General features: G+C 29.6%; 2 protein-coding genes and 1 long non-coding RNA gene across 3 annotated transcripts in view; 2 read left to right on the plus strand and 1 right to left on the minus strand.

The window, feature by feature from the left end:
* The window catches only part of LOC118203027 (ADP-ribosylation factor-like protein 6-interacting protein 1), a 48,466-nt gene extending 37,500 nt beyond the window's left edge, over window positions 1–10,966 (plus strand). The window contains exons 5-6 of the mRNA XM_035375268.2: window positions 2,031–2,115; window positions 10,474–10,966. Of these exons, the coding sequence (XP_035231159.1) occupies window positions 2,031–2,115; window positions 10,474–10,589 (201 nt within the window). The 3' untranslated portion in view covers window positions 10,590–10,966. The remainder of the gene's footprint in view (window positions 1–2,030; window positions 2,116–10,473) is intronic.
* A 4,198-nt stretch (window positions 10,967–15,164) lies between these two features.
* On the minus strand, window positions 15,165–20,147 carry LOC118203025 (uncharacterized). Its single transcript, XR_004760500.2, has 2 exons — window positions 19,966–20,147; window positions 15,165–15,314 (listed from the first exon to the last, which is right to left on the minus strand). It is a non-coding gene; the product is annotated as an uncharacterized LOC118203025 (long non-coding RNA).
* Window positions 20,148–20,328: 181 nt separating this feature from the next.
* On the plus strand, window positions 20,329–26,365 carry LOC118203024 (UBA-like domain-containing protein 2). The gene is made up of 3 exons (XM_035375266.2): window positions 20,329–20,685; window positions 20,890–20,970; window positions 25,284–26,365. The coding sequence occupies exons 1-3, from the start codon at window positions 20,578–20,580 to the stop codon at window positions 25,491–25,493; spliced, it is 399 nt and encodes a 132-aa protein (XP_035231157.1). The 5' UTR covers window positions 20,329–20,577; the 3' UTR covers window positions 25,494–26,365.
* The last annotated feature ends 348 nt before the right edge of the window (window positions 26,366–26,713 follow it).

Here is a 26,713-nt window from a genome sequence, read left to right on the forward strand (position 1 = left end):
AGTCCAGGTCTTTCAGGAGTGTTCTTCAGACACACCTCTTAAAAGTATCACCTTTGAGGATTTCAAGAAATTCAAAGAGAGTCGCATATTAGCGGCTAAGATGCTTCATTTGTGAGCCATTTTATTTCAATAAACAGAAAATAAATTTTTCCCCCTAATGATGGAAAATGAAGAAGAGAAAAGGTGAATGCAAAAAAAAAAAAAAAAAAAAATCGTAGATAAACATGTACAGTTTTCTTCTATTCTGTAGGAGCCACTTTTATTCTATGACACACTGAATCGGAATAACCGATGAACACTGATAACCGGTTATACCAATGATTATATGATGTTATACTAGATCCTGCCTTGTTGGATTGCAGTCCAAAATAAGCCATTTTTAGCTGGTAAGTGATTTTACTGGCTTCCCTTCTCAGAACATAGGGCTGCACAAGAAAACCTCTCCACAGTTACAGTTGTTTTTCTTTGCAAGTAGTAAGACCCACTGCTGGCTTGTGAGGCCAGATACTCTCGCCTTTTCTTCTCAATATTCACAGCAGAAGCTCAAAATCTGGCTCTCTTCATCTTTGCATAATATAAAGAAAACTTGGAATATTAGTTCCCTTAGAACCAGTAATCTAATATTCCTGTGTTACTTTTGATTCCTTTAGCATATTAAAACATTTCTTTAGCTGATAATTTCGTTTTAAGCCTCCTTTAACCAATAATAATAACAAGGATAATAAATTACATGTTTCTCATGCAGTGGAAATCCAATTTTATGAGAAAATTTAGAACCTCATGCTAGTTTCCAAAATTAAGAATTTAACACAAGGGAAAATCACTCTGTAGTATTTAATTGCTAGTTTTTACAGGTACAGATAAGAATATTCTAAATCCCCTCTCCATGTTGAAACTTCTATTTTGATCATCCTTGTAATAGTCTGGCAAAAGGAAATTTATCTCCCTATATTCTTTTCCCAACACAGTTGTTGATTATCTTGTTAACTCATCCCAATTTCCCATTATAAATTTCCTGTTCTGAGATGTTAACTAAAGAAGTAAAAATTATAAGAGCCCATACTTAATTTAAATTCTTTAATATTTCTAATATTAAACTCGATACACAATATTTTCTGCTTGCATTGACATAGTGAGTGAACAGTCCATCATAACTATGCATATTATTACCAAGGGAATGTGTGTCTTTTCTTCGTGTCTCTATGGTTTAGAGCACGGTTTCTTAACTTTTTTCAGTCACGACCCCTTTTTATCACTGAGATTTTTTCGCGACCCCATAATATTCACAAAATTTTTGTGGGGAAGTATTGCGCAAATCCAACACATGCGTGAGTGAAACTGTCAATTTTTCACTTGTACTGTAATATATTATTGTATTTTATGTCATTAACTTTAATTCCTAATTTTAAGACATAGAACAATGTGAAAATTTGAAATAAGTGACAGACAAAATGACAGTGTCACATGCAAAGCAAGGAAAATGAACGTTTATATTATAAAAAGAATGTGTCAAATGTTTTCATTTTTTTCTTTGTCTGTATTGTCTTATCTTTATCTATTTTCAGATACATTGTGTAAAAATATTTGGTAATTGTAAAATTATTATAATAAATTAAAGAAATATCAAAACTGCTAAAATTTTTGGCAACCCAGAGTTTAAGACCCAGGTTTAGAGCTTTTTTTAATCAGAATTATGTTTCACACATTTCTTAAATAAATGGTAAGCGATTTCACAATGGAATTGTCAAACAAAGCATTTCACATTCCAAATGTATATAATTGTACCTAAAAATGACATGATGAAAAAGTAAATGAATTTGTGATTGACAGTGTAAATAATCCACAAAATTCCATATTTTTCCCTTGGTCCTTAAGTTTTACTAATTGTCATACATAGGAATCATCAATAAAGTATGTATAATTTGTGTTCTATTTTAATGCATTAGTCTTATGGTGTATGTGTTCACTTTAAGCATAGTGAGGGTTTCTTTTAAAATTTATACTTACTTTTTTTTATCTTTTTTGTTCAGTATTTCATAGGTGTTCTAGGGACACTCATTGCAACTGCATGGATTGGCAATTTGATAAATAACCTTTTCCTTACTTATTTGATTGGTAGGTTCTCTGTTTACTATTAATAAACAGATAATATCTTTTTAACTTAAAAAATGTGATGTAAGTTACTTTGTTAAGTATCAAATGTGTGAAATTTTTAGTCAAGATAGGTGTAAATTTATGTTCATGACTTGTTTATGCTCTCTCTATATGTGTACATGTGTGTGCATATAATAAATAAAATAAAAGGAAACTTTGAATAAACTGGGAGTAAAATTGATTGAAGTTTGAAAGGCTGTTTTTTAAATTTGTTGGGGCACAAATTCCCTGATAAAAATGCCATGTACAATAACCTTTTAAGATTTTTACTTCCTTGTACGAAGTAAAAAGGAAATATTGTAATTGCAAAAAGTTTCAGGCAGCATATTTCAACGAAAATATCCATTTTTATCGCTATCGAATGCAATTTAACGATGTATTTGTGTGACATCTGTATGTAAGAACAGAATAAAAGACTTATTAAAAATTAAATTTTATTCTCCTCCAAAAAAATTATAAAACTGCTTTAAAATGAATTCTGGAGAGAATTTTTCGTGGTGTCTTTACGTACGTATGTATCTCGCATAAAACAAAAACGAGTAGCAACAGAGCATTGAAATTTTGTATAGAGGACTGCTATAACATGTAGATGTGTACCTCATATTTTGGTTGCAATCAGCCGCATCAAACGTATATAAATATATTTATATATATATCCACTCTGTTACCTGGCTCAGTGATCTCAGTTTTTATATGTTTGTAAATTATGCATTTTTTTCCTTTAAAAATGGTTGAATTATGTTTTCTTATCTTCTGGTTCAGGTTTTTATGCCTTTAGTAAATCTACATGCAATATTTGTAGAATTATCAACAATTTAAAAGCTGTTTAAGTGCAGTTAAGCCTAATTTTTAAATAACATGGTGGACATTTTTTTTTTTTTTTTTTTTTTTTTTTTTTTACATTTGAAACAACAGAATAGTAGATTTGTTGCCAATCTAGAGAGACTAAGCTTTGCAACAACAAAGATAACGCCTTCATTTATTATTGCGAATTAAATCATGCTTAATCCTTTCTAGAATTTTTTTGAGGAATTAAGTGTTTAAGATTTATTAATATAGATATTTTGAGTTTTTATGTATTTTTGCCTTGTTGCGAAGTGAGAACTGAATTAATTGAATGAGAAATACTGAATTGTCTGTGGAAAACTGTTTATTTTTTGTTTGCTTAATTTTTTTTTTGTACATAATTCTAGATTTATTACAGTATTTGAATAGAACATGTGGCAATGATTAGATAAGTCTTCAAATGATATAAATTTTGTGCATTCTGAGTTATAGTGTGAACAAAATATAACGTTGTTAAATGAACCTAGCACCAGAGTGTTGCTATGGTAAACAAATATAGTGAATTTTAAAGAGTGCCTTTATTCTATTGGGGGTTATGCGCTATCGACGAAGTAGATTTAATTCAATCTGAAAAGTTTAAATGAAATGCAAGCAAAAATGCATATAATTTAATATTCCGTACAAGGAAGCCATATGAGACTATAAGAATCTGATGTGTCTGGTGTACACATCAGATTTTTTTTTAATTTTGTATTTCAACTATGCAATAGTTGTGTGCATTGATTTAATAGTGTATTTATTTTACTTTACTACAACTGGATATGAACTTTAATTTTACCACAGTACAATGTTTGAAATCTGGAATGGTTTAAATTCCAGACCTTCAGATTTTAAGAACTTTTTTTATTCTTTATGCCTTTTTTTGATATTTTTCCATTATAAAATATGTGGAAAGTCCTGATTCTTAATTTTATTTTGGTTCTGATGCCAGCTTGGCAAATCATTATTTAATATTTTTTGCTTTTATCACCATGTGCCTGTCTGTGCGCTGCAGCTTTGCAAAATGATTCGTGCAGTAATGTCTTAAAATTTTTTTATAAATATTAGTAATTGAATACCAAAGAGCATTTTATGTTGACATTACACTTGGGAATGATTACAGACTTAAGCTAACACTGCTGAAAAGTATTGAGTGTGTTGGCAAGGAGGAATTTAATGGAAATTTCATTCCATGTGCAAAAAATAGGTTTTGTAAATTATACTCGTAGGTCAAAAGATTACATTTAGTACTGTTTTATTGGGATAAATAACAAATTAATTAAGCCCAGGATGGGTGACAGAGCTGGTGCAACCATACCAGGCAACAGAATTTAGGGGTAGAAAAATTTTTAGAATTTAAGGATGCACTGGATGCAAAATGTAGAGTCTAAATTTTTTTTAGAATTTAAGTAGGTGCTTGGCAGCAGAGCTTTACAGCAGCAATTGCACCGGGGCATAAAATATATAGTATAGGGCCAGCTGTGGAGCTGGTGCAACCTCTGCAGCAGGATTTAGTGAAGGTAAAAGTTTTAAAATTTAGACAGGCATTACAAAGCATAATTTACAAGTCGTAGATAATTGCACCAGACAGCAAAATGTAGTGTCAGTATATGTGTGAATATCTTTATTCAGGGCACAAATAAGTCTTAAGCATGTTTGGGATAAAGGCTTGAGTATTAACTAAATTAATATGATTCAAGTTTTAACTTCGTCAGCATGCAATAGAAGCAAAACAAAATTCAGTGGAACAATTTATCTTTAGTTATCAGTCTTATGATAAATCACCAATAGTATCTAGCAGATGCTAATTAAGCTCTTATGATGATAACCACAAATTTGAAAGCTTTCAGATTTTGTAAACAACAAGCAAAATTTTCTGCTTAATGAAATATGTGAAGAACTGGCTGTAAATGAAGATGATCTTACAAAAGTTTTTCATTGTGTTGACAAAGCTGCAATTAACTACAGTCAAAAGTCTTTAATCCGGACTCGTCGGGACTTCGGCGATTCCGGATTATAGATCATTAGTTTAAATCTGGTAAGATGGCATGCAGAAATTATAAAATTAAAAATATGAAACCGTAATTTATAAAATAATGAGCAATTATGATCTAAAGGGTATCCAAATTTACCAAAAAAGAAGCCTAATATTTATTTGTTTACTTTATTAAACATTTCTTTTAACGCGCGGATGCGTAAAGCATACCTTACTCATAGCTGAAATTAGAAAATTGCAACCAGAAAACTATGTGATTTGTATTCGTGATATTTATAATGACGAGGAATTTGATTTAAATCATATCAAAGACGGAGTACATCGAAATTAAATACTACATTTAGTAAGGAATTATAAGCAGACTAAAATAAAAACATCTGCCCTGAAGATAACGATAGTGTTGACAGATCAACTTCCAGTTCATTGCGCACCGCGACGTGCCCCCCCCCTCGCGCAGAGCAGCGTGAAATTGATAAACAGATTTCGGAACGGTTAGATAAACAAAGGATATGCTTTTATCCATTTTTTGTAGCAATTCGTTTTTTATTTGATGGACATCGAAACATACTTTCGTTTTCTAGATCCTTTGGGAGCTCCAGCATCGGAAATTCTATTTGACATAATCGAAAGTTCAAGCTTACTTTTAGAAAATTGCTCTTACAGTCTGCAAAAAATAATAAGCCGGATCCAATTTGAAGATTCAGGAACAACACAATTATCAACATTAGCTGAAATAGATAATTAGATAATTTTAGCTTTTACCATCCGTTATACATTAAACGCGCACGCGAAAACGTATTCTGCACTTGCGCAGATGCATATGCGCAGTCGTAAATGTCTTGCGCGCATGAGTAAAACGCCTATGCACATGCGTCAATGCAGCACATGCGCAGAAAGATTTTAGCTTTGAGGTCCGGATTATAGATCATTCCGGATTACGGGTGTCCGAATTAATGACTTTTGACTGTAATGGATGGCAAAATCTGTAGGATGGTTCTAAATCCAGAAAATATTGCTACCGATAGTGAAGAAAGTGACAGAGATGATGTTGAGAAAGAGAAAACTTCACCTGACAATTTAGTGGTAATTCTCGACATGGCAATTGCATGTCTTGAATAGTGAAATTTATAGAATTAAAGTACAGAGTTGCCAACTCTCCCGATTTTCGACCGCTTTCCCGCCAACCCAATTTACAATATATTTCTCCCGACTTTTTCTTATTCTTAAAATTTCTCACGATTTTTATGCAACTTGGCTTGATACTTTGTTATATGAATAAAAAGAAGTGCTTTTGGATGTCTGAAAGCAATTGAATTTTCTCTACATTATATCTAAAACAAAACCTTGCGAATCAGATAGCTTCTGCTTTGTGAGTGAGAGCATTATATGTATCCAGAAACGTCGTTCTCCAGTTCTCCAATGGGCTTCGAGCTCCACTGCGTGTCAGCTGGCATATATTAGCCAATGAGGACAAAGCAAGTTGTTATTTGGACGTTCTTTTAGTTATTTCGTTCATTTTGTCCTGAGTTGTGTGAGTACACGTGCCTTAGGGAAATAGTTTTAGAAATTATCATCTTTTGTTACGTCTGCGAGAAAGGTGAAATACTCGTGTACGTTTCAAAAATCGTACACAGTTGACTTTCCTTCCATTATTTCCTCAAGGAAATGTAATAAATTTGCGATATGTACCACCTGTCGTTGCGATTTTTCGATTTCGTATGTTGGAAGGGCGGATGTTCTCAAACATGTGCGTACACAAAAACACAAGGATAACATGAGTTGTTTTGAAAAAAACGAAAAATTAAATTTTTCTTCGGAAACGAAAAACCAAAAAGTTATTAATGCAGAATGTCTGTTCTCTGCCTTTTTACTGGAGCATAACCTGCCACTGAATGCATCGGATCACGCTGCAGCTTTATTTAGAAAAATGTTTCCCGATAGTGAAATCGTTAAGAAATACTCAAGGTGCAAGAATCAAAACAGGTGCAATTGTTAAAGAAATGGGTTTGAAAAATAAATCTTCAGTTATTGATTGCATTAAAACAGCTCCGGTCTGCCTCTCTACTGATGGAAGCAATAATACCGATTCAAAACTGTATCCAATTGTTGTTTCTTTTTTTGATCCAGAGTCTTCAGAAATTGAGTGCAGTTTACTTTATGTTCCCACTTTAGAAGGACATTTGACAGGCTTTAATATAGCACAGCTAATTGTTAAAACTTTAAAAGAAAACTGCAGGCACTCTGGATAATTGCTTAGCACTTGCTGCCGATAATGCACCAGTATTGGTAGGCTTGGAAGGCTGGTGTTGCAGGCATCTTAAGAAAGGAAAATTCAGATTTTCAGATTATTAGGTGCACCTGTCACCTCTTAAATTTAGCAGCTGAAAAAGGGGCAACTTCTTTACCAATAAATGTGGATGAACACATTATCTTGAAAGGAGTTCTAAAAGGAAGGAAAAATTGAAACAGTTCCAACAGCTGCATAACAGCAGTTTACTATTAGAAAACTTGGATGAAGTTATAAAATCAGCTACGATTGACACCCAGTGGAGTTTAATTGCAAAACTGAAAGGTGCTGATGGAATTTTAAAATATAGTGAACTGTCTAGAATTGTGTTGGCCATCTTGACAGTTCCCTATAGTAATGCAGAGTGTGAGAGGATTCTCAGTGTTGTTGCGAAAACGAGGACTAAATTTAGATCTAATATTAGAGATGGCACATTAGAAAAACTTTTATTAGCGAAAGCAGGCGTACGTGGCAATTGCTGTGAACACAATGATGAAGTTTCTTTCTTAAAGAAAGCAAAATCTGCCACTGTTTATAACATTTGTATGAAAGCTGATTAAAGTGTCTTTTTTTTTTTTTTTTCTTAAACGATGCGTGTAATAAAAAATTTTTTATGTCTAAGGTATTTTTATGTTGCTTGCATTTAAGAATTAGTTACTACTTAAAGTTAATTCATTATTAAAAGCTATATTTTTATCATTTAAAAAGGTCTTTTTAACATTGTGAAAAATCTCCTGATTTTTGAGTGTCATAGGTTGCCAAGTATGAAAGTATTAGCACAAAAAAGAAACCAAATTAAACAACTTACATTGAAAGAAACGTATATTAAAGTAAACAAACATTAAGCTTTTTTTTTTTTCCTTTAATTTTGGCTTGCTCCCTTAAGGTTATAAATGCTTCATTATAATATTTTAATTTCATAATTTCTACATGCCATGCAACTAGACTTGAACAATGATCTAATATCTGGAATCACTAAATTCCCAACAAATCCAGATCTCAGACTTTGTACTGTATTAATTTTGATTTTTATATATTAGCCTACTAGTTTTTAATTTTTTGGGTGTCAAATAAATTTTATTTGTTTTGATAATGAGGAGAGTATATCATAATAATACATTTGACATACATTCTGTCTATGAAATATGCTTGTATTCAAAGTTCTTTAGTTCTGGAGCTGAACTGAGAACAACTTGAAGGAGTCTTTTCTTTGTGTGCTGTTGGATATGACGTAAAAATTAATATGAATTTTAATGGTTTTTATAATATCCTCTTTTTATGTAATTTTGAAAAATGTAAAAACATTTTTTTTTAATCTCAGCATGCTATCTGATTCTATTTTTATTAAATAAAATATCTTTTAATATGCAAAGCATGTCCTGATTAAATACTGATTTCTTTATAAGTCACTATTTAATCAGATACTTTTGTATTAGACCAAATTTCCATCGAAAAATTAATTATATTCAATAAACTATTCTATCATTTTTCAAATGTTTATTAAGTCTGGAAAATAGTTTTTGTATTCCCTTGTCAATAAGTTTCCTATGATGCCATTTCCCATTTTATTTTGTTGTCATTGTTGAATTGTTATTCAGTTCGCTGAACACAGCATTTCTGATGGTAAAGAAATTTGTAAAATTTATTAATAATCTGAAGTTTCTCACTTGTGTCCCAGAATTTTCAAGCCACGTATTTGTAAGCTGTAACTGAAGTTATAATTTTTATTGTTTTAGAGAAGGTATTTGTTGTTTTGATTCAAATATGTGGGGATAAAATCAAGTTTCAGCCCCATTCACATGGAATTAGGAATTTATTGTCTTCTGCATAGGGTGGTATAAAATTTAATGATAATCCATTTTGCTTTTATGTTGTTCTGATAACTTTTTCTGCATCTTGCATATCTTTTTCATTACCTGAATTTTTCAGTCATGATTATTTCATGAAGAAAGGTTTTATGCTAGTCCTTATTGTCACACATCCTTTACATAAAGTTCTTTGGTCACATTAACCCATTTTGTGCAGTCTATCTAACATGTTGCTTAGCGGTAATATGAATAATAGTAATATACAATGTAGTATGAAACTTCATAAATGCAGTGTTATCAACTAATGTGTTGAGGGATATGTAGATGTCTGGGCACATAAGAGATATTTATACAAGTTGATTACTAATAAGTTGACTAAGTTAAAAATCTGTTCTAATAAAAATATACCAATCCATACATTATATGAAACATTACTTTTTCCCTTGTGTCACTTAAAAGTGGTGATTTTAAACAAGTACTAATACCTGCCCCACTTTTAAACGGCAATCCGCGAAACGGGTACAAATACCCGCACCTGCTCATAATGTGTTAAGAAGGTTGTCAAGAGATTATCATTCCTTTGTTGCCATGAATATTACTCATGCCTTATAAAATTTGTGGCATCACTTTGTCATATTTTGTCAACTTATAAAGTCACCATAAACAGCATAAATTTGTGAATTTCCTCTAGTTCACCTCTTACACTGTAAAATGGCCTGCACATTTAATACTGTTATGGATTGACACTGATATTTCAAGCACATATTATTTGACAAGTGTAAGTACAGCCCTGCTAATCAAATTTGAAAGAAAGTAACTGATTCAAGGTTACTGCTAGTATACCAGTCTGATATGTGTTCATGTACCTTAGCAGCTGACAAGCAGTATATTCTTGCTTTTCTGACTCATTTTATTATTTTTTCTCTCTTGAGTGTGTGCATGTTAGTTATATTAGTAACCTTTAATGACTTGAAGATTTTCTTGTGATAACTTTGTATATTATCATCATTATTCATCTCCCATATAATATTAAACATGGTGAAATTTATTTGTAATATAGGCTAATTCTGTACTTTTATGTTAATTAAAATTTTAAGAAATTCCCTTAGTGATTCCATTGTAACCTCATTTAGAATACTGACTTTATTTTACATTTATGTTAAGTGCACCTGATATTTTTATACCAATTTATAAATATCCATAATGCCACTGTAAAAAATTAATTAATAAAACATATTTTGAAAATGTTGAACTTCAAAGAGGAACTAATTTCCAAAGAGCAATTAGTATCTTTTTTTTCATTAAATTTGTATTGAAACTATGGTTGTATTTTAGGTTTGTAAATACAGCCTTAATATATGTAACTTTATTTACACATTATCTAATTTTAATTTGTATTTCAGTTCTCTTCATGTCACTGATGCCTGGTATCAAATCTCATAATTTAGTCCAGCAATACATGTCAAAGGTGATGTCAGTGGTTCGTGGAATTACAGGCCAGTCAAAGAAGAAGAAATGATTTTTTTGTTGGATATCAGTTTGCTTCTGTAGCAAGCACAAGATTTTTATTTCATTCTCATATGAATTTTATTGCTCAGATATTCTGCAAGGAACAAGTCTTTGTACTAGATTTGTAGTCACAAATAGTGAGAGTTTCATTTTTATGTATTATAGCTGATGCACTGATCATCATTGTGATTATAAAAATTGTATACAAATGGAGAGTAATGCCAAATATTTGCTGAATCGCTGTCTGTGAAAATTCAGGAGTTTATTCTTTGAACTGTGGAACTTTTTGCATGAGCATTAAAAGCATTACAGTATTTTGCATCACAACTCAATGTATATTTATATCTTCAGCTTTCATTGACAAATAAAAATTAATGTAAACAGCCATTTTCAAATTCATTTCATAAAATTATATTGCTTTGCTCCAGATGAAGTGTTCTTATTTGAATTCTTCAACATATCACATTCAGAGTCAAATCTTATATATGTTAGACAAAAAAATATTTTGCAGTACTAAAATGCAAGTATAAAATTTGAAATCATCAGTAAATTATATTAAAATCACTCAGCTAAGAATAGTGAAACATTTAAATCTTTATGTATTCGAATTGTAGTAAATACCAGTTAAAGGCATTTGTTGTTGAATTGAATCAGTTGAGAGCCATTACTTTTTCCATAACAAAATTCATCGGCGTCTATTAAATTCAGTAATTTTTGATGCTGTATGCACACATTGGAGAACATTAAAACAGGTTGGATTAATCTTTTTATAAATATCATAGTTTTAAAAAATTAAACAACCCAAAACAGTTAATTTTATCACTTAAAATCTACTATTAAACATCATAGTTTATTGATATATTAAACTAATGTCAGCCAGATTTCCAAATTGTATTCTAGCTATTAATAAGTTCATCGGTGGTACAGTTAGTTCGTACAACTGGAATCGAAAAGAGCAGAAAAATATCTAGAGCAGGGTTGGCCAAACTTCATGTCAGTAAAAGCCGCACGTTTGAATTCAGGAATGTTCGAGAGCCGCATCTAGATTATCTAAAAGCCACAAGTTCATATTTACATCATTATAGAAGTAGTGGAAGAGGTTTTAAATAGAAAGAAATCCCTGATAACTTTGTAAAAAGAGTATAAACTAATTACTTCTTTTTGGACACTGAGTAGTTTTAGTTTACCATATTTCGTACATGTATTTTATATGCACGAGCCGCTCAAATTGAGTGCGAGAGCTGTATCAGGCTCGCAAGCTGCACTTTGGCCACCCCTGATCTAGAGTAATAGAAAAATTAGCATTAATTTTCAATACATTCTCTTGTGAGAAAATTTGACTAATCAAAAATTTTGAATTATTGAAGTTCAAGTAATCAAAATTTGCCTGCATATCAATGTCATGTTATGGGAAAAATCATTTTATAATGCTTATGTGCATTTGAAATAACATATTCTTTGACTGTATTATTATGAATTGGGTAGATTCTTTAGAATTTTTGATACAAAATCTCGCACGCTTGAGATAATTTTTTTTTCCCTTGTATAGTGTTGCCATTGCTCGCTTTGAAATTGTTGAGTTTGTTAAAAAAAATTTGTTAAAGTTTTACAAAATAAGAAATAGATAATAAAACTAATTAGGGCTTCCAGATGCCCATATTTGGGTGGAGGATTACATTATTCAAAATTTGGTGGCTCTAGGTACCATAGTTTTATTACCATGCAAGAAACAGACATACATTTATGCAAATTCTTCATTATTTAATTTCTTTAAATATAATACAGGTCGATAATATTTGGTGGCAACTATTGGAAAAGTGATATAACATTCTAAAGTTTTCAACGCAAAATGCCAAAACAAAATTAATAGCCCTTTGGGCTAAAAAAAAACATGAAAGGCTAGAATTTTGTTCTACTTGGTTTTGAAATTATTATTATGTAGTTTAGTATCAAATCATATGTTCAGTAATCATAAATAAGAAAATACATGGACAACAAATTGACATGAAAGAAAATTTTAATAAAACTAGTGTATTAAATATGAGGCATAAACTATTATTTAAAGTAATGGAATTAATATTTATGGTACATATAACTTCATTCTTATTTATTTAAGTTCATAGAGTTGTGTTACTGATTTAATACCAGAATGCTGTATTAATGCCAGCATTTTTTAGGATAAAAATTGAAGCTGATGTCAATTTTCAAATAAAAAATGTATAAAACAATGGTAGCAAAGTTCATAACAGATATGCAAATATATAATTTTGTATGCAATGAAACTTTTTTATATTTTAGAAAGTAAACATTATAAATAATAAAGAACTCTTGTTGGAATTTCACTATATCTAATAGAGGATATATCTAAGTATCCCATCGTAGCTACCAACTGACTTTAATAAGAGTAAATTAATTGCAAAAAACACATAATCTTCACTACAGTTTGCAAAAAATTTTCTTTTGACTGAAGGTAATGCAGTAATTTTCAAAAAGAATCAACATTAGCTCCTTATTCTTAACCCATATTGAAAAGAATAAAGATGTGTGGTGAGATGTCATGAGCACAGACAATTTGTAATTGAGGCACCAAGTGTATTTTAAAATAAAATGTCACTTCATTAGGTTTTTGCATAAAAATATTAATTTCTCAGAATTAGCTTAACATGGAAATTCAATTTAAATCATTCAATCAGTTAAGATATGAATTAAGTCATTGGATAAATTTTGATTTTTTTATTTAAATTATTGCTACATGTGTATGTATATACATATATTCACAGTTATTTAATAAGATTGTAAAATGTCACTTCATTAGGTTTTTGCATAAATATATTAATTTCTCACACTTGGCTTAACATATGGAAATCCAATTTAAATCATTCAATCAGTTAAGATATGAATTAAGTCAATGGATAGGTTTTGATTTTTTTATTTAAATTATTGCTAAACGTGTGTGTACATATATTCACAATTATTTAGTAAGACTTAACATATATCATTAATGCACCATGTTTCCTATATGTGTGTTCTTTCTGCTGTCTTGAAAGCCATTATTTATTTCAAAAATGATATCACAATTGCATTAAGTTACAGAAATGTGATTATTTATCTTTGGTTATGAATTTCTGAATTAATGCATGACACAGATTTTGAAGTGGTTTTGGAATGATATCCAAAGTATAACTAAAAAATGAGATTGCTAATAAAGCATGTCATGGCATGATACTTCATATTATAATCAAATTTCAGAAATAAAACTACTATTTGTTTTAAAATCACAATACACCTAATGTAATTAAAAATGAGTTACTGGTTGTTAATAAACACATCATGGTACAGTTTCATAGATTATAATTACATTTCTGAAATAAGACTGGTACATTGTGAGCTATATTTAAAGATGTGATTTCCTAGCTATTATTTATTACCTTAGTTGTATATGTAACACACCTTCTTTTGAGAATTTATTATTCATAAAGATAAGTCAGTAAATAGATTAATTATTCTTAAAAATGTTATAATTATTTTAGAGAGGTAGTCCTCTTAAATTAAATTTATTTTTCTTAATAGTAAATTTTTAAAATTTTATTATTTGAATATATTTCTTATTCAATAAAGGATATTTTTACTTGTTATTTATTAAATAGCTGTCAGAAGTGTTATATACTTTAGCTAAATTCACTATTTTGGTATCACAGAGTATTTTTGTAATTAAAATGCTGTTACATAAAACATTGTGTTCACTAAAATATATTGTGATTTATCAAATTTTTGACAATCGTATGTCAGGATTTAACATGCAAGTTTTCATCATATATTATGCAAAAAATATCTTAATGATTTTAGGTAATAATATATTTATTACTGCATACTCCAGTAGCATAATCAAGATTCAAATTAATAGGTTGAGAAAGTAAAATATATAAAACTAAACTGATGGTCTTAACATTTATTGAAAGAAGGAATTTAAAAACATTTGAAAAGCATTGTACTTGTATCAGCTCTTGAACACTAATGAAGTAATTTTTAAATTAAACGATAAGTAACTTTTTTTAATTTGAACTGAATTTCTTTTAATAAGTAATAGCATTTTAAATAAAATTAGCAAAGCAACAATATTGTGGTAGGCTTAAATTTTAGTCAACACTATCAGTTTCCAGGACAAACCGGGGCAATTCAGCAGGAGCAAAGAAATAGGGAATTAAGGAAAAGCCATGGCTGTATTTATATGCAAAAGGAGTAAAGTAAATAAGAAAGAAGCATCATCTGTTGGCAGAAATAGTAATAAAAATTGAAAAATTATGATAGCAGTTTTTAATAATTTTTAATCCAGGCAAGTGTCTGCACTCTGGTGATTTTGCTTTTAATAAGAAATAAGCAGCAACCCTGATGCAGTTATAAATACAGATTATTTAAACTCAAAGCAACTTTAATGCAAGCAATAAAATCAAAGCAACTTTAACATTAAAACTTTATGAGAAGGTAATCAGAAATGGTAAAATTAATCGTTAATGCAGTTCTTTGTTATATGGGGTAGCAATAAGCATAATGCACTGTAATCCAATAGTTTTTCTTTCAGTGTTGATTTTTTTTTTTTATTTATTTTTTTTTTTTTTAATTTTATTTCGGAGCTTTTTACTTTCTTACCACTTTTTATTTCTTCTAGAGCATTCTCTAAGGTCTTCTTTCCACTCCATAGAAACTGATCTTCATATCTTTTCTCAAGTTCTTGCATCTGAGGATAAAATTTGTGAATGAGTAAAATCAATACTTATCTGATAAAAATTTTTAAATAATAAATGTGCTTACACATTTTTTTAACGGGCTAGAGCAATTAGTATAATTTAATTTAAAAAGTAGACATCAGTGATGACTAACTGATAATTCAATTCACTGCATGTGACCTTGGGATTTTTTCTCTGGTTTGCATCTGAATCAAAAAAATTCATTATTATTGACTAAATTCTGAATTCAAGTTGTATTTTCATACTTCTAATCATCTTAGGAGTACCTTCATACAGAGATCATTTGAAACGAAATAACATAAGAATCTTGAAATAACTAGTGATGTTTATTCCAAAAATGTAATAACTCTTCTATTGTATTATTCTTAAAGTTTATGCCTACCTAACAGTACTTCATGCAGATCTGTTTCTTTACTCTGATCTGATACTGCTTTGATTACAGTCTACTAGTATGCAAATAACAAATTAGAAAAGGGGGCGGATCTGAAAGCTTTCAGATTTGATATTATATACAAAAGGTTTTTTTTTTTTTTTTTTAATATGTTTTGTGTCACCTTTTTCTCATTAAATGTCATGTTCTTCGCACTTAAACCATAAAATTCAATTCAACAGTAATATCACAAAATAATTAAAAAAGAGCATATCTTTAGAATTTTTTATACACAGTCTCGCACACTGGAGATAATTTTTTTTTTTTTTTTTTTTTGTACAGTGTTGTTATTGCTTACTTTGAAATCATTGAGTTTGTTAATTAAAAATTCATTAAAATTTTACAAAATATGAAATAGGTAATAAAACAAATTAGGGCTTCCAGATGCCCATATTTGAGTGGAGGACTATGTTATTCAGAATTTGATGTCTCTAGGTACCATTGTTTTTTCACAGTATGAGAAAAGTACATACATTTATGAGGATTCTTCATTAATTTCTGTTTTTTTTAATATAATGCAGGTGTCTAATATTTGGTGGCAACAATTTGAAATGTGAAATGCCATTTATGGTGCCCCCCCCAAAAAAAACACCTTTTATTTGATTTTACCTGACAAGTGTCAGTTTAGCTTGAACACACTCATACAAACAAACAAATGTTCAATAGTTCAAATTCTTCTCTACTAACACTGATAATTAAGAGTCTTTGAGTAAGCGTTACCAAAAACCCTTTTCTCTTATCAATCTGAAGCAGGAAATGCTACAACTTTTGTCAGATACAAGCAATCAGTAACTCTCCAATAGAGCACAGATGGCTTTCACTCTCTAGGCATGAACTGAAGTTAACCTTAGTAACTAAATCTTCTGGGCTAAATGAATATGGCATGAATCGAGGAAAAGACATGAACAGTATTTAAACTAAGCTTAACTGTTAATGAATCTTATAGCATTTGTTACAGTGTTTCTAAATATTAACTGGATGTTATGCATTGTGCAATCTTCAGCCCTAGGACACAAATAAGCTTTTGAGGATATGCAAGTTAAGCTGCCTCTGCATCATTACCTGAATGCATATAAACAAATTATCACAGAAGGAAAACTAATTGATATTACTCAGTTTTGTTGACATAAAAAGATTAAGAAAGTGGGTCTTTTTTCGGGTAAGCATTTATGAATGTTATTTGAAATAAGTAATATGGACTTTTTGTTTAAGCCATGAAGTGACAAGAATTAACTAAACATAGTGAACAGCTGATTGATAAATTCAAACTGTGAAATTTATTAGTTATTCTTAACAGCTCAATTTCAACAGTTTGTCAGACTACTTGATATGGAAAACTGGTGCATGTTATGAATTCAGTTTGCCCTCATCATTCTTTTACATACTTAATGGTAAAGCAAACATAATTTTTTCACAATTAACTTCATAAATTGTCAAAATATTTAATTAAGGACTAGAATGAAGTACTTAAGATGCTAACATTTATTGCATTAAAAAGAAATTTAAGGAAAAAAAAAAAGAAGAAGACATTCCAGTAAATTGTCTTGTGAATCTGTGAGGTGATTGCTGCTTATGAGGAATAGATTAATGAAATTATTTTAGAATTCTTAGAATCTGCCATGAAGTAACTTGCATGCTTCCAGCAATAAATTTACTAACAGGAAATTACCAGATTGTTATTGAAATTATATGTGAACATTTTAAAGAATGCCTAGAAATGGATGAGGCCATGCCTTTAATTAAATATATCTTTCATTTTGATTTCTTGTACAAAAAATTGCATTAGATTTCATCATTCATACTTGCTTGAGCTAAATACTTTGTATGAATTTTAATCGTAGAATATGTGAACTAGTTAATATTACTTTGTAATTTGTATTAGACAACTGTTTGGCAAATGATATAAGCTAATAAAAGTCTTTCATGCATATATTGCATTATATTATTACAAATAATAAATTATGTTTGAAATGCTGAAAAAATGATTTTACGTTGAAAAAAGGCTTTCTTAATTTGAGATAAAAGATTAAGAATTAAAAATTATACTGCTTGTTAAAAAAAAAATCTCTTCAATGTCTTTTTTGTCACTTTAAGGATGTTTATTGCAATTTGTATACTTATGTTTTCTTTTAACAACATTGCTCTTAAATTATATGATTTTTAGAAGTAATTAGAAATCTACAGCATTGTTGAATTCTAAGAAAATTTAAATAAATTTTTTATCAAGCTTTGTGTTTTTCCACTTTGCTGTCTTTTTAACTGGATAATGCACTCTGACAATTAAAACTGTAAGTATATTTTATTCACAACATTCCAAAAACCTTTGTTAATATACCATGTAAGTGCAATAGAAGTCACATATGAACATATATGCAGAATGTTTTACGAAATTATTCTTAATTAAATTTCTGCTCAACATTTGGTTATATATCTCTTGTTCTAGTTTCAGAAATCAATCAAATTAGGTAGTTTTGTAGGCTATTGCAATTATCATTATATAACATCTCTTAGTTTAAAAAAAAAAATATGAAAAAAGCTGCATTGAGTAAGTTGTTTATTACTGTTCTAGTCTAGTCTAGTTTCTGTAATGGATCATAACAAAGCATTTGAGAGCTGTCTACTGAAGGAGAGCGATGCTTCTGTGGAGATTCTAAGGAAAATTGGTTTTTATTCACATTAAGCATGGAAAAATTACAAGAACGACCATATAACCAACCCATCATTTAGGGAGAAAAATTTAAAAATATGCAAAATTGTGAATATAAAAGATTATAAAATTGTGGGATTTATATTATTTACCTGAAGAAAGGAAAATTTTCAGATAAATGGATTTGGAATTTTATAAAATAGAATTTCATTAAGTTAAAAATATTTTAGATTTTAGCATTTTTGTAAATGGAAATTTGAGACATGTTTTTCTAATGTGAGTAGTATGTTTCAAAATTTTGCATTAGGAAACATAACATGCATGGGTGTGTTTAGCAGTGTTTGTATGAGGTACTAAAAATTTGTATTAATATCTGAGGTAATTTTGATTGAGAATTGCGGGTATATACTTTATTTTTATTTCCTACTAATTTGGACACTAAAAACACCTTTCTCAGTAGTGCTTTTTTTTCTCTGAATCATATATAAGAATTTGTTTTTCATATGTGTTTATTAGAAGGTATTACATGAGCAAAATTTTCATACTAAAAAAGGTCTACTTTATTTAATTCACAATTGGTATCACAGGTCTGTGGTCAATAATTAAAGAGAGATTTAGTTATCTAATCGTTTTGAAGCATACTTGTATAAAAAAAAGGGATATGCTCTGTATTTTAAAAATAAAGTAAAATCAAAAAGATTGTTCAGACACTAAGAAGTAAATAACCATTGTTGCAACTATGATTGTGATAAGCTATCTTTAAATCACTTAAAAGTAGATTAATTTTATCAGTGTTGTTCATCAAGATTAATAAAATTAATCTAAAAATGAAGCATTAAATCTGTGTCATGTCATGACACAATTTCTGTCATTTATGTCTTGAATGTTTTAACATGCTAGACATTATTTTATGTACTTTTCAGCAGTATTTTATAGATCATATCTTAAAAAAAAGTGCTACTAAATACTCAAAGGATTTTCAGGTTAAATGTTAATAAAAACTGTTCTGCCAATTCTTCTTTTGAAAAAAAAAAAAAAAAAAAAAAAAAGAAGAAGAAGAATATGCAGGAAAAGAAAGGTACAACAAAATTAAAGCTACTTAATTTATTTTTGTAATGAATTTATCTTAACATACATGTGAAATTTATATATTAATAATAACTAGTATATACACATAGATATATAACTTTTTGGCCTCTTTGCGACTTTATTATCAATATTATTGACTAAAGAATTATGTTACACACACGTACACCTTATTAATTATATGCACATTGAAATATGTTCTGTAATTAAATTATGTTGGTTAGGGTGGGTTTGGGAGTCGCTGCATAAGTGACTAATAGTAACAAATAAAATATCGAGTATTTAATATTAACCGCTCAACGTTGGAATAGTGTAAAAATATTCCCCATTTCTTTTTTTCCATTGACGTTGACCCTTGAAGAATAGGTGAAAATATTGGCGAAGTGCCAGATTTTCAGCCTTTCATAATTGCTGTCAAAACGTTTGCTATTTTACGGTTAATTGATATGCTTTAAAAAAAATACTTTAGCAGGTTTACTTGATTCCATGAATGTGCCTCCAAGAATTAAAATGGCAAGCAAACTGAAGTTTAGATTTTTTTCCCCTACCTCCGTCAGTCACATTTTGAAAGTCAGCACTGTTTTTTTAAATATTTAGAAAACGTATTTCGCTGTTTAAAATTTTCACTCTGTAACGCTCATAACTGACTAATCGAATTCAGCTTTCAAATGACATTTATTAAATGTTACATTATTTAGTAATAAGTGTGGATGGCTGGAGTTCCGATTATGAAACAGACATAAAACGTAAACATTAGATAAGCGCATGCGCAAAGGGATGAGTTTGTTTATAATGAAAAATAAATTATGTGAGGAACTGAAGTTTACGATTATTGCTTGACTTTGATAACCGGTACTGCAATGGAACATATTCAATTTTAACCTAAGCCAAATTAAATAGGTACCGATCGGTAATCTACTCCCTTATCCTTTTTACCGACAAAAACCATACAATCTATTCAAACACGGACGTGACGTCAATGTGTGTGATCACCAACCAGCCATAGTGAAAACATCAGCACGTTTGCGGGTATATACTTTGTTGTATATTCCGTGTAACAGCTTTTATTAAGTTGTTAATAACATATGAAATGGAATCTCTCAGGGAGCAAGTGATGATTAATCAGTTTGTTTTAGCAGCTGGGTGTGCGAGAGATCAAGCAAAACAGCTCTTACAAGCCGCTCATTGGCAATTTGAGGTATGTTTTCAAACAACAACAAAGCTTATCTTTGTAATGTTGGTGTCTTCTAAAAATGTTAGTTAAGCTTTAAGGTATTTCCTTTATTTATCGGTACTTGTTTTCAGCTGTTTTAAAATTGTGTTGCGCAGTTCGCATTGTTATTCGTATTTGTATTACTTTTTTTGAGTGTGTACACTTTGAATAGATTGTTTCCTTTTACAGACGGCGCTTAGCATTTTTTTTCAAGAAGCAACAGTGCCTAATTGCCATCATACTCAGAACGGCCGGTTCAACTCAGTAAATGTAAGTACCTGAATATCATTTTAATTTTACTAAAAACTGTCTTACGTAATTTGACCTTCCTGTCTCAAGAATAATAATAAAAAAATTACTTCCTGATTTGAGTTCGTTATTGTTTTGGGCTCGCGTATTTGTTTATTAAATCGATAGGATGCGATGCTTTATTAAAAGAATATTTATGTACAATAGATTTAAAAAATTAATTATTTTCATTCTTCTAACACTTGATTTATGTAGTATTTGAATTATATTCCGTTTCTGTTACATTTATTGCACAATAAAAAATTTTGTAAAGTAATGGAATATTTTTTTTCATCTTTTTAATGAGCCACTAATTTAATAATTTTTTACTTGATTAGAACTTTATTATTTCCCACATTTTTTTTTAATATATTTATGCTATATAGTTCTGTTTCTTTCTGATACATCGTATTTTAAATGTATATTAATACTGGAATTTTGGTAATACAAATGTTCGCTTACTGTAATTAATTAAAACTGGTGAATAACTCTAGCCAGGTTTTGAAAGTGCATTTTTTGTGCCAGGGTAACAGACTGTAAGTATGTATAAATTTCTATTGAAGGTTTTGAAATATTACACAGATTTCTAATGATAAATGTGCATTAGATAAAATTTGCCATCTCCCTTTCAAATTGCAGAGATCTCGTTACATATTGGGCAGTATGCTAAATCTGAGTTAAGTACAGGATGGGAATCTAGTTTTACTTTATTTAATGAGTTATGTTCTGATTAGTATTAAATAATTCATAAAATGTTTAGAATATGCATCTTAATATCATTTAATTTATTTTGCTCTTTACGGTATATTTATGCTTAGGCAATGATAAGTGAATATTTCTGAGATATATGGAAGATCAACAAAATAACAGTAATAGGTTTTTTTTTTTTTTTATATATATATATATTTTGTATGTTAGTCATGAGAAGAACAATTACTTTCATATTATTAATGGCAGCAGCATATTATTTCAAAATTAGTAAATTTTAAGTTGTTTAAGCTATAGAAAATATGACATTTAGTTGTTTATTTGTTTTTGTCTTTGTTATAAGATTATTTTCAGCGCATAATAAGAAAGGATATGTAATTCATTAAAATTTTTGCAGAAAAAGGGAAAAAATTATGTGTGGTCTGTAGTATTGGAATAACGTCATACGCAAATAATAATAAGGAAATTGTTTTTAAATTATAGTTTTATAGATCTACAAATGACATTGAAACCTATTGCATTTAATTTTCAATATTTATTAATTTGCCTTGGGCATTTGCAAATGTCCAGAGAAGAGCATTGTTAATTAAAACAAAGAATAATGCTATTTTGGGAAATGTTTTTAGATAAATATGACATTTTGTTAAGCATTACAAATCGCAGATCAATATTATAGTATGTGAAAGTTAATTTTATTGTTTTATGTTGTTGCAGTCTGTTTTGGGAAATACTTCAAGGAGCTTTTCTGATACCAACTGTCTTTTGTTCATGGTAAATTTGTTTGTTTGATAGGAGATAAACCCAAGATGGACTATTAGTGCTGAGTGTTCTTATCTATTCAAATATTGATGGGCAACATTTTAGGCACTATAATATATAGGGTTACTTTTTTTTTTTTTTTTTTTTATGAAAATCCAGGATCATGGGTGTTTTCCTCACACATACACAAGAAATTGAATGTAAAAATATATTTTTGTATTGATCCACATATAGTGTGTACACACAATACATGTATTGTACACATGTTTTTGTTGTGAGTAATTAATTGTATCCTATAATTTACTTGTGAACCGCAAAATTAAATAAAAATTTGTGTTTTTCAGTTATGCATCTGTAGAGATGCTGTTGATGAGTTTTAGGGTGTGAGTTTGGCATCTGTTTTATATGTGCTTTTTGGCAGGTGCAAAAGGGAAGAGTACCAAAAATTATTAATGCAATTATTTGTCTCCATTGTTGATGTAGCTATTTCATTGCTTGGAAAACTTTTGCCAGACCCCACTTCCAGGACACAGTATAAAATAATAATAATAATAATCAGTGATTAAACTATATAACATAATTGTTTTTACAAGACTATAGGAAAAATAAAAGTTTGTGTAAAGGAATAAAAGGGAATGACACAGGAAAGACAATAAAATATTTGAGATGTTGAGTAATAGATTTCATAACTTTTGTAGCATGTCTACTGTGAAATTGGTTTTAATGGTTGAATTCTTGTTTCTGTTGAAACAAGGTTCTTGTTAGATAGATGATAAAGTATTCGAGAAGTTGAGTAGTAGATTTCATGCCTTTTGTAGCATGTCTACTGTGAAGTTTATGTGGATGATTGAATTCTTGTTTCTGTTCCCCTCTTACATTTTATTAGATAACATTTTCCTCGAGAACTCTTGCTATATTTTACATGTTCATAAAATTCACTACGTGAGTATTTGTGATATAATTTAGAACTTAAAAATCCTTTTTTCTGTTGACACCTGTAATCAATCACGTTCTGAAGATTAAATGGTGTTTAAAGTTGGGAGGGGGAAAACTTTTCTTTTAGAGCTGATATACTTAGTAAGCATATGGCAAACTTACTAGTACCTTAAAAATATATTTGAAGCTCTCAAAGGCAACCATTCAGTCATTAAAGTTTTAGAATTTAATTCTTTTCTTGAAAAATGTTTTAGTGTTAATCATTCTCCAAATAATTTGTATTTATTGAAATTTTGCATTTTTATTCTTCTTCTGAGATTGTACTAGTACTAAGTATATAAAACTGACTGATATTCTCAGCTAATAATCTTGACCCACAATCACTCTTGTTTTAAAATTTTAGACAATTTTCAATCCAAGATACAGCTCCACATGTAATTACAAATTCTAGGCTATCTGGGCTAATCCTGAATGTCTGGTAACCCTATTAATTTTAGTATGTGTATGTGAAATAGTTTTGAAAGTTAATAGATTTAATTTTTAAAGCAAACAAGCTTGCTTATAGATTTGTATGTGTATCTAAAAGCAGTTTGGAAAAGTAAAATGAAACATAAAAGCTACATACTTATTTCTGTTTTAAATGAATTTAGATACTCTTTGTCATAAAGCATAGATTTAAGAATAAATGCCAGAAATCAAATGTTCTAGTTTTTTTTTTTTTTTTTTTTATGATAGGCATTATCTTCCAGCATATGCATTTATAGCATGTTTTAGTTTATTTATTTCATTTTTAAGTTATTTTGTAGGCATTACAAGTGGGCCAGAAATATTAAATGATTTATAAGACATTTTCATATTGTTTCAACTGTATATTTTCCAAATAATATTTTACATTGTTTTTGGAAACCCAAAGTCTTTTTTAACTTCATTGCATGTTAACTCCTTTATACTTTAGGGAAACATTTCATAAATTTGAATCTACATATAATAAAAGATAGCATGACACTTCTTTGTTTAAGTTGTCATCAAAACTTGTAAACGTAAACACCAACTCTATTAACTGGTAGATTTCAAACATCATTATGTCCTATACATTTATTTTATTACAAAAGTATTGCTCGTGGCTTTTTGATTTTATTATATACATATGCAATGTAAATTAAATTGTTCTCAGGAACCATGCTTTCCAGAAGTATTTTTCTAATGGTATGTTTTGAAATGCTGTTTGCAAATATTCACTGACCTCTAATGTCCAATACATTTATTTTATTACAAAAGTATTGCTCATGGCTTTTTGATTTTATTATAAGCAACTTTTTACTATTAAAATATTAACATTAAAAATAAAAAGTAATAGAATCTAGTAATTTACATTAATTTTCACTAAGTCGAGAATTTTTATGTGATTAAATTAATGAAATTTTTTATAAAAAATATTATTAATTATTAGTTATACATGATTAAAAGTTAAATATTTGCTTCATAATTTTCTTTTCTAGAACATTATTTCTACTCTTTACAGGGGTGTATAATAACACTTTTTGCAACATATTAGTGCCCACCAGCGGCCGAGCGGTAAAAGTCGCTGAACACTGGTAGTCCGGTCCGACGTTCGAATCCCGCGAACGGGCTGGCTGCATGGGCGTTTTCGTGGTTTTCCCCATGTGTAACGTGTATACGAGCCAGTTTCCCTTAGAAAGTCCTCCACGAAGGCATCCCTCCCCTTAGGCAGATAGCCCTCGAGGCTTTGCCATAATCACACACACACGCAACATATTAGTTGTATTGTAAAAGTGTTACATATGAACAATAATATTATTTACGTAGAATTTTATTAGCCTTTTTCTTATATTTCTTTGTATATATTTGACATATTATTTTCCATTCCCTAGATGATAACTCCAGCAAATACACCTGCCACACCACCTAACTTTCCTGATACTCTCATGGCTTTCTCAAAAATGACAGCCAGTGAAAAAGTTACTGGAGCATCTTCTGGTCCTTATGCATTCTCCACATCACCACCTTTGAATAATAATAGCAGTCTTCAACACCAGAATGCTACAATGGCTACATCAGGTCATCCACATTCTCAAAGATAAGGAAGAGGCTGAGATAATGGAAATTGGCTATCAAATAAACTCCTTCCTGAGTGGAATATTCCTTCCTACGTATATTTGTCAAGTAAGCCCAGAGTGAAGGGGGGAACTTGCATGTTGACATTTGTGCAGTGACAAATGGGGAGGGAATTGTCCCTGTGATTTGCTCTATAATTTTGAACATCCTCAGTTTTCATGCAAGATGGACAAAGAGGATGGAACAAAGTGGTAGAGTTTGAGTGAAGACAGACTTGTTTTTTTTTTTTGTATTCTAAGAAGCTGCCCTACTATATGTGCATTTTGTGCATAGATTTATTTTAACTGTGTACGAATTTATGCCCCTCAATGTTTGTGATAATTTTTGTAATTGTTGAACTCTTTACCTCAGTCCTTCTTTACAAATTGGAAATTTTGTGGGGCCTAGTCAGATTTTCGTGCAAAATGGAATCAATTTGGACAAAGATTGACAAGACAGATCTTTCTGGAAAGTAATAGTTTGAATGAATTTTATCTTTACAAATAGAAGTAAGGAAATTTTACCATCTTTCCACTTCATTCAGTTCTGCACATAAAATATTATGCACCGGAATCTTATAAGGAAATATGTTATCTATTTATCGGAAAGTGACTTTTCTTTAGTTGGACCGTATCACATGTAAGTGCAATCACTTAATGCTCATCTTTTGGAATACTAATGTTCGTAAGCTTATTCATATGTAAAAGCTTCAAAAATGTATATTTCTCCTGACTTTCTATATATTTCATGAAAATTTAAACTATTCTTCATTTCTTAGTAGCACCAAATATTCAGTATTTGTACTGATGTCAAAATTTTTAAAGACAGTATAATAAATGTAGGCCTGAAAAACATGAAATCTGCATGTTTCTTTTGATGAATATGTTCAAATAAACAGATTTTGCTTAATAATTGACTTTTTAAAGAAAAGAAAAAAACTTTAATCTCATTGTTTGATTGTATTTTTGCTTGGTTGCTATTTTGGAATTTATGAAAGAAAAAAATAGATGGTTTGCTGTTATGGTAATGCTGGGGATGGAACCATAATTAAGTTTACATCATATTAAAAATAAAGGCATTGGAGAGGAAAAACTCAATATTTACTCGTAGTGTGCAATCCTTGGATTGCAAGCATTTATTTAAAGGATTGCTGAAAATTTCTATTCATAATTTTTTTATTTCAGTATATCCTGTACATTGTTTCTAG

Source organism: Stegodyphus dumicola, chromosome 8 (assembly GCF_044657685.1).
Source record: "Stegodyphus dumicola isolate Sdum_Otavi_A_Nest chromosome 8, ASM4465768v1".
NCBI classification, from domain to species: domain Eukaryota; kingdom Metazoa; phylum Arthropoda; class Arachnida; order Araneae; family Eresidae; genus Stegodyphus; species Stegodyphus dumicola.

Excerpts from the sequence above, each read along its gene's own strand:
- LOC118203024 (XM_035375266.2), top strand. The coding sequence starts at position 20,578 with ATGGAATCTCTCAGGGAGCAAGTGATGATTAATCAGTTTGTTTTAGCA. Across the intron at positions 20,686-20,889 it reads CCGCTCATTGGCAATTTGAG|ACGGCGCTTAGCATTTTTTT; the intron begins GTATGTTTTCAA and ends TTCCTTTTACAG. Across the intron at positions 20,971-25,283 it reads GCCGGTTCAACTCAGTAAAT|ATGATAACTCCAGCAAATAC; the intron begins GTAAGTACCTGA and ends TCCATTCCCTAG.